This window comes from Phymastichus coffea, unplaced genomic scaffold (assembly GCF_024137745.1).
Source record: "Phymastichus coffea isolate CEN01 unplaced genomic scaffold, Cenicafe_Pcof_1.1 PCOF00072, whole genome shotgun sequence".
In the NCBI taxonomy this organism is placed as follows: domain Eukaryota; kingdom Metazoa; phylum Arthropoda; class Insecta; order Hymenoptera; family Eulophidae; genus Phymastichus; species Phymastichus coffea.
In genome coordinates, this window is record NW_026706883.1 from 1,384,620 (window position 1) to 1,394,328 (window position 9,709).

A 9,709-nucleotide genomic window follows, 5' to 3' on the forward strand; every position below is an offset into this window, starting at 1 on the left:
ATGTTACGCTCTAATTCTCTTGTTAAATTTTTCACTATTAATCCCAGCAGCTATATTTACATAAGTACTTATAATAGGTGATAAAAATTGTACAGCTCAGACATTTGATTTTGGTTTTTCTTAATACTTTGAGTCTGAATTACGAGTTAAATATTTTCAGTAAAGTTTGTTTTTAAAACTATGACATCACTAAAAACCGTAAACAATTTTTCAGCGCCTTATTCATATTCATAATTGCAATGCAAATGAATTTTCTAATTGTATTCCGTAAGACAATCGAACATATTAAAATTAAAAACATTCGTATTTGCTATTAGAAACATATGCTATTAGAAAACATTGCGGGTTCAAACTTAGAGTTTACGGATTTCGTTACAAGACATTCATGCACAAATGTTCACTCAGTCGCTTTCGTTATTTTTCTCACGGATACGAAAACGTGGTTCGGCAACCAAACGCTTTGTAAGTTCGAGGAATCCGAAATGTGAATTCGCATTCCTGAGCTGGCTTCAGCTGAAGACACCAAAGAACCGTTTTCTGCTTGACTTTCTTGGTGAAATCAGCTAGTACGGAACGATCTTTATGTCCGAATATGATCTGAAATTCTCTGAGCAGCATGTGTTGTCACTTTAATCGTGAAATAAACGTAAGGCACGTTGTACATTAAAGTATAGTTCGATTTATGGAGGCTTCAGCACGAAAAGTTCCGGTATCACCTATAACTATTTTGATAAATTAAAATACGCTAAATCCAGCGGTATCCTTATTTGCCTAGATAGTTGTAGACAATTTTAAGATATTTCATATCAAAATTTGTACATTTTACGATATTTTTCATAGGCTTTTATGGAGCGCAATGAAATTTTTGTTAAAAAAATGTATCGTTTCCTATATCTTAATCGAGGAGTTATGCTGCAGTGGAAAACTATAACTATATAGATGAAAACATTTGCTTTCAATTGGTATGTCATAAAATATAGATAACCATGGGTCGTTTTAGAGTTATTAACAAAATTCTTTCTAAAATAATGCTTAAATATCGATACCGTGGTACGTCGTTGCTTTACCGAACTGCTTCTCTAATTTTTTTTGATGAATATATTAAGATTAAAAATTTGATATATTAATAAAAAACGTAATAGAGAAAAAATTAGTATTTTTCAAAATTCATAACAGACTTTTGTTAATTGAAGTTAGGAATTTTGTAACTTTTCAAGTTAGAATTTTTTATAATAACCGAAAGTATATATCGAATTTCTGAGAAATTCGGGAGAAACTAGGTACGAAGATGAATATCTCTAATTTATTACATTGATTGTATAATAATTAATGAAGTTATAGCGAGATGAACGTGAAAAACGATTTTTAATATACGGGAACGAAGTTGAAAGTTGGTTCAGAAATACTAAGGCGCTGGAACCTCCTTAATTGGCATTTGTAGCTATTCACGAATGTTGAATAATGTTTTGGAAAATTCGTGAGCATTGTATTGTTTACTCATTTCTCATACAGTATATATGTTTAAAAGTAGATTTTCATAACACCGAACATATTTGCGTTTATTACTATTTTCATCTTTTGGTTTTAGATAGCTTCCAATTACAAATTTTGTTTTATAATATGTTCATCTCAAAATCTATTTTACCGATTCGCCGAATAGATAAAGATTTTGTTATTTGGTGTGCCTCGACATAACATTACAATAATGCTGAAGCGTATTTGTTTGAAGAAACAATAATAGTCAATTATATTTTTTGCAATTATCGATTAAGATATTGTGCATTGTTACCTGGTTGATAAAAGAAATAACACGTGCTCTGAGAGTGCAAGCCGTAACATTTGTCTTATATAGTTTGGGCAACGTTTGTGTTGCCGCTAATATTTAAAATTCTGGTTATTAGTATTGTGAAGAGGCGCTGGCTGTATATTATCGTAATATGGTGCGTTACTGTTGTTGTAGAGGCCTGGAGCACCAGGACGTACTGCTGCAAGGAGGACGGCTGCAACGGTGCCCTGTCGACAACTGCACCAACGAGTATCTGGCTGTCGGCGACGGCGGCGCTCGTACTGCTCTTGTCGCGCGCGCTGCGTGGCTAATGTCACTAAGGCCGCACCGGTGCTTTGTCCGAAAAACAGCAACACATCCAACAACTCACCCCCAACGAACTCGCTCTTCCAACACTAAACTCACTAACCTCTCACCGATCGTGCGGCTCTTCTTCTCCTTGCAGGCCACGGCAATAACAGCTCATCTCGTTTATCTTGCCCTACATACGACACATTTCCAACTTCGTTAGCTCTTATTATATGTTCCAAGAGTGTGCTCAAGGTTAAATGTTTCTTTTCGGATTTTTTTAGAATTTCGAAGCTCCAACATCGTCATTGCCAATCTCTCATTCCAATCGAGCCTTGAAATAAAACAAGAGTGCGAATCGACTGAGCGTTTGCCACTTTTGATAGGAATTAATTGTACTTGACCGTAGCTACAGCAACGAAGGACAAAAAGAAGGCAGACTAAAAAAAGCAAATTAAGAGACCGATTCGTCTCTTATTTCGTTTTCGTTCAATTTTTTTATTCGCAGCTATCTTCTTTCTGGGACAGCTGCCACTCGCTTCGGCAATTTCCATTTTTGCTCTCTGGTTCGCGTGCCTCTTTTACTTTCGTCTCTGCGAGCGTACGTGCACTTTGTCTCTCTCTCTCTCTCTCTCTTTCACTTTTTCATCCGACGCTGGCGGCGGCTGGGCAGCCCTTCTCGCGCACTGCGGACGAATCCAATTTATACGAAAAAGTTAGTCCACGCCCGTGCTTTTCCAATGTATACGCTGACTGGAGGATGAGTGTAAAGGCCGAAGTATGCAGGCCAAAGTGAGAAGCTATAGGTGAGCGGCGAAATATCGAAAAGAGATACGAGGCAGGTTACATATCCATCGACGAAGGGATGGAAAGCCAGAGAGTTGATTGGAACTATCCACTAAAATACAGTTGTTTGAATTATTTGCTACAAGAACGGTGATCTTCGTTTTATTCAAGGCATATGATAAATTCAAAAGATATTCGCCTTGCGTATTATGTTTTCTGACGCAATAGATGAACTATTTGCATATTTTGATCGGTCAATAACATTAAAGTGGAATCACGAGCGCAAGTGTAAAGGAAGAGCACGAAAGAGGGCAAAGAGTACGCGCGTGCCTCTTTTTTGTCAACAAAGGAATTTTTGTATTAGCTGCGATGTTAAAAGTTGAGCAACGAGGCAAAGGGCTAAGTGAAACGAGTGAGAAAGCGAGAAGACGAAGAGCGATGTAAAGTTCTGAAGGAAAGAGAAGAGAGAGGTACGATCTCTCACAGCAGCACACACAACGAAACCCACGTCCCGGAAGATTCCTGGCGTTTGCAAATGGACCATAGCCCGTCAGCACTTAAACTCGCGCCGGTCGATCGCACGCTATTTGCGTCATTGCTCGCAGGCTTTGTCGGTACACGAGAATATTGTACATCGGGCTTTTTCAATTTTCTCCTAATATAATTTTTCGCCAAACCGAATTTATTCTTTCAGGCTTCCCTGGCAACCAATTGAAAGAAACAAGTAGACACTTCCAATTTAATTGTATAATATTTCGTATCACTGGGTTTGTTGAACCAACCAGAGCTGACCTAACAACTTTCATTGAAGAAATATTTCACATTGAACGATTGGGAGATACATTCGAAAGCGCCGAAAAACATGACAATTTGTCGATCAGCTGGAGCGAGATGAGCTTTTGACACTAACTGACGGTTTTATATGATGCCGGTCGACGAAATATATTATGATAATTAATTAATTTAATTAATTGATTATCAAAATTGTAACTTCTATATAATTAGCACCAACACTACTATTAATGTACCACTATTACAGTTATCGTTATCTTTAAAAATTTATAAAAAAAAAGAATTTTCAAAATCTTGTTGAAGGCAAATGCCCCGTATATCTTCGGTGACGTGCTTTTTATTTGTTAACCCTCCCTTTCCCAAATTTTAGTGAGCTCTTCCATAGTTGCTTGCAACTTATTTTTATACATAATATTATATGTACTCGATAATACGTATTGTTTTCATTCAATAAATTTTATTGCATTCCAAAAGTGTATACCGTTTCAAAAAGACGAAACAAAAAAATTTTTTTATCATGTTAACCAAAAAACCAACAACAAATATCGTTCTATATTCTTGTTGCATTTGAAAACTACTATCTTATCGTCGGCACATTGAAATATATAATCTTACTAAACTGTATTTGTGATATTAAACTAACGTTGTTTCTTTAATATATATATACATACATATATATATATATATATACATTAAAAACGCGTTTAATAATCATTTATCGACAAATGTAATTCTTTATACAAATACACCTATATTTGAAAAGATAAATTATTATTAAATTACTCGGAAGATTAAGTATTGTTGATCTCAGTGTACACTGACAAAATACATTGTTTTCTGTAGGCTAAATATTTGCGATGATAAAAACAGCTCGTTCAATACCCGAATACTATTGAGAATTTTATACGACAGTCATCATTTCAATACTCAATGGTGATAGAATATTACAGTCCATGAATTCGATTTAATTAAGTTGCATATTTTCTTAAAAAAAATAAAATAATAAAGCATATAAAGTTAAGATCAAATGCTGATGATGCTTACGGAACGTGAAATTATTTAGTTTATAATTACAAGCGATATATAAAGTGCATTGAGACGTTTACATTGAAATCTAAGTACTCTGATAGTATTCATTCGGTATAAAAAATATCATCAAAATGACCATGATGTAAATATATGCATATTTTTACAAAACTACAGCATTAATATCCGATTCATTATGCAGGTCGTATTGTTATGAGGATGACATCGCATTTTACAACTGGCCAGTCACTGGGGGCATTTACCTTAGTAGAAAATATTAAAATTAAGATATATACATATATATATAAACAAACTACCTGGAAATAAAATTAACTAAGAATTATGTCATTGCTGCGACTGCAATTTTAAATACGTACATAAATATATAATGGATGAATAATCATTTAAAAAATAGCCAATCAAGCGGAGTACAACTAATCTACATATATATGTTCATTTTATCCACGAGATTTACCAAAGATCGAAATTTATAATACTGAACATCTCTACATTAGAGCTTGTAGTCTCACGTTAAGTTTCACTGTTAAAATAAAAGGTATATTACAAAATTTTGCATCTATTGAATGCAAATTTAAATAATAATAGAGAAAACAATGAAGAGTTATCTAATTATTGAAAAAGTAGTGCTTTCTGTCTATTCTCATGGCGAATGAATACAATATAAAAATATATGAGATAAAAAAGGTCGCTATAATAAAAAAATTAATATATAGATAAGACTTTTGTGAGAAACGTACGATCGTAGTTTGCATTTCTTACATTCACGTGCGATATGAAAATTCTAGTTTCAAGTAAAAAGTACCGTGAAGTGAACACAAGATTCTTCTAGATATATATATTACGAAAAGTCATAAACGATAAAGATGAGCATCCAAACGATTTGACTTTTATGACATGAACAAATGACATCGAGCAAAACTTCTGTAGCAAGCCTCCGCGTAAAATCATCTGGATAGGAAATAAAACACAAAGATTACGTTTGGAAAAAATGCTCTGATTTCTCATTGAATATCAATATACGCATGGAACTAGCAAAATACTTGCCTCGAAATTCATGGTATTGTACCGTAGAAACAAATAAAAGTCGTATTAGATTCTCTCATGATAAACAGTAGGAAATCTCAGAGTATGGTGGTCGTCAAATTGAACGTAAGCCCTCTGGAGAAGAAATTTTGTTGACTTTTTTCTTAAACGAAATGAAAATTGTCATTAAAAATTCATTTGACTATAGACATCGCGAGTGAAAATCTGAACGAGCAAGGGCACAATCGTCTCAGTAAATTTAATACAATGAATACTAAAAAAAGCGAACGCAGTTATTACGAGCAATTTGATGGCTGTGACGCAGATTGGATGGCAATGCGCACCTATCACCGTACTGTTCTTATGTCTGCTATGTAACTGATAATGTGCGTTGAAAAATAATATTTACAACTAATCTTACATACTTGTTATTAAAGAGTCGCTGATATGTTTAATAACGAAAGAATATAATATTAAATAAGCGTACCGCATATATCGAACGAAAAAACTTAAATGCAACAAAATCAAGGTCCGATTTAACGACTTATGTGCTTCTTAGGCCAAGGCAAAACAGAGAAAAAGCAACTCACTCACCTTCGCGCCTCGTTAATCGATTAAACTTTAATATACATTAGCTTATACCAAAGCACATCAAAGCAGAACATTTTTAAAGCGGAAGAGTGGAAAACACGCGCGTTTGTGCGAATGTGTGGAAACGTATGAGTGTGAGCAAGAGAGTGCGCGAGCGCGAAGAAAAGAATTGAAAAAAAAAGAGAAAAAAGAAACGGAGCAAAAATAACGTATACACACATCACAAAAAGGCGTAGGAGCATGAGAGTCTGTGTGTGTTTGTGTGCACGTGAAGGAGCAAATTGATGACGCAGTGCACTCGAAATCGTCGGCGACCTGCAAAAAAAATAACAAACCCCATTCGTCGATTTTTCATTTGACTATCGCCTCTCTCTCTCTTTCTCTCTCTCTCTCTCTCTCTTTCTCTTTCTCTCTTTAAAAGCCTTCAAGGATGCACACAAATAACAAACGAACATCTTATTGTGTTATCGTGGGAGGTCATCATGAAATTTTACGTTTTTTTACCAAAGATTACTTGTACTTGATATTTTTCACTTAGTCGAACGCGATCTCAACAATAGATTATCCGCTTCTCTTCTTTGCTTCGTAAGCGTGACCTAAAAAAATACTGATATCGTGCGTCGTGTTGATCTTCTTCGCGCAAAAGTTTGTCGGGAAGTAGTCAGTTGCGGGGCGTTGTCGATTGCCAACTCTGATCTTTATCGTCCCGTTCGAGCATTGTTAGCTTCAGTAAACGTAATGTTGTCTATTTACACGTGAGTATATTATAGAAACGAGCAGAAAAATCGAATCGTGAGACGTATAGCCGCACTTGTGCAAAAAGCGATAAACAAGCAGGCGACAACAACAAATAATTTACAAATTTAATGTATGAGGAGTTGTACATTTATAATAGACACGCAATAATAAAAATGAAAACCTTAATTCTAAAACAAACTTTTTCTTTCTATCACATTGTCTTTCTCTCTCCTGTCAAGCTAACGTCCCCATTCACATACGAAGTAGAGCATCCACCATCAGCCTGTACGAAAAGTAAATGTTAGGTTTTTTTTGTTTTGGAAAGCCAACAGAGGCATAGTGAAGTATTAGCTAACGACTAGCAATTATGCAGGCGATGTACTCAAGGCCATGTAATTCGACGTAGCGGCGGTGAACGACGATTATTAAGCTCGAGACCCATCGTCGGCCGCGTGTAATGTACTTTTCACCGCACACTTATTCAACGCGTTCTGCTGCTTTTTCTTGCGAGCTAAATGTTTGGGCTTTCGCTTCTCCGTGTTTTTATAATGTCAGCTCTTTTTATTCGCTCGAGCGATGCTTTGCTAAGAATGAAAGCATTGCATCCGTTATCCTATAAAAAAGTTTTTTTCTGACCCTCTCCTTACGTCGATAAATTGCACGATTTAACGATAATGTATCTAGTTATTCATTCTTATTACTAATTTAGTGTTGTAATACAATATCTGCAACGTTTCTGGAAGAAGATTAGAGCGACAAACTGGAGTCAAATAATAAATGTCACGATATTTATTTTAGAATTTATACGCTCTGTCGTCAATTTCGAATTCACAGAGCGTATTGATTCTTTAATAAGTGTCTCTGATGCTATACAACGTGCAAGCCAACCAACAAATATAACTATTTTCGCTTGGGTGAGTAAAAGTATGTGCTTTTATTGAGTTAGAAATAATAAAACAAAGTCCGATGAACAATGTTACGTCATTAAGCTTTGACGGGCCAAATTGACATGGTATTCGTCCGCACGTACATGTACACATGATAACTGAAAGTTAACATTATTGCTGCCAATCTCTATGACTGATACTTTAATAAAGTTGCCGGTTATTTCAAGACGTAAAAGCCTCTATGTTTTTATCGTAAGCCGTGCGCAGATACGTATATAATCCACGTTGTCCCTCTTTTCAGTCCTATCTGTGTGTTTTATAAGGCATTAATCTTTATTAAATCTCCGTGCTTTTTTGACGGAGATGAATCGATTTCATTTGAGCTGCTTTTTTAATTTCAATTCATTTTTCAATGACCCGCTTAGTTTTATTGCAAATAAAACTGTAATCAAGAACTGTTAGATTGGTTCAGTTCTCAAATTTATTTTTTAGAGAAAAGTATCCGCTACTTTTATTAAAATTTCTAGCTCGGGGTTCGTTTATTAATTTTCAAGATGACTGCCATGTACGTAATTATTTGTTTCGCCCGAAAATAGAAAAGCTTTTTGTGTATACACCCCCCCCCCTCTCTCTATTTCCAAGTGGAAGTAGCAGTAGCGGCAGTCACTTTCACATAATCAGTTTAAAAAGCCGCGCGAACACTCGCGTTGTCGCTCGCTCGAGTACAGGATATAGGAATACTTTAGCTAATTACGTAAAGGTAAAGCGAATCGAATTCAATATTTATATTTTGGCGCCCAATCGATCACGCGAAGAAGAGAGCGGGCTCTAATGAACATGGTTGCCTTTGAAGAATTATTTTTCGAAAACTAGTCAATATTTCGATTAAACCAATATTGCTCGAGGAACCATAATGACATAATATTATAATTAATAATATAAAATTGCCGTTCATAATACAATTAATTATTTTCTGACAAAAGAATTAAAAACGAAACTAACCTTTCTCCTCATATGTTATCCTATCGGAACCGGATCAGTCGAGATGAGCATGGAAATTGGCCCAAAGAAATACTAATGTATAAATAATTAATTAAATGTTTAGCACTCTCTCTAAATAGTCTTACTGATTGCCTGCGATTGCAAAATTATATTGTATTGATGTTATTTTTCAACCAATAATCATACATTTAAGCTTCAATATCATTTTTCATTGATAATATAGCTAAAAAAAGCTACAAGCGAAAGCAAAATAGTAATAAGTAATAGAAATAATTTATTCAAACTACAAAATTATTTATTCGAAGTTGATAATATTTAATTCTAATAGACTGAAATCACCAAATTGAAATCACTGAATCTACTTATTGAAAAAATAAGCTTTGAAAATATTGAAGATTCTAACTCGATAAATTTATGTTAATATTTCATGGTTTATTTATAATATTAAATAGGTAAAAATTAGCATTTTACTACATTTTAAAATCATTATTACTATAGTCATTCCATTTTTATAAGAATTAAATCAAAATGTACAAAATGTAATAAAAATTAAGAACTATCTAATCAAAAATAATCAATTCATAAATATTTAAAAAAGGCAATAAATATTTTACCCATCGTGCTCATTTAATCCTGCACTACCATCCCCTTAGTACTATAGTAAATTGATTTTATTGAGGCTATAGCCTCATTCTTAGTTTCCATCATGATACGTAGAACGTTTAGTGAAATCTCTGTTATAGATAGTAGAAGGTCTCGCCCTCCGGTA

General features: G+C 34.4%; 1 protein-coding gene across 1 annotated transcript in view; it reads left to right on the forward strand.

Moving 5' to 3' along the window:
* Window positions 1–7,227, forward strand: part of LOC131667934 (lymphocyte antigen 6C2) — an 82,330-nt gene extending 75,103 nt beyond the window's left edge. The window contains exon 4 of the mRNA XM_058941710.1: window positions 1,961–7,227. Coding sequence (XP_058797693.1) covers window positions 1,961–2,097 — 137 coding nt within the window. The 3' untranslated portion in view covers window positions 2,098–7,227. The remainder of the gene's footprint in view (window positions 1–1,960) is intronic.
* Window positions 7,228–9,709: the final 2,482 nt, after the last annotated feature.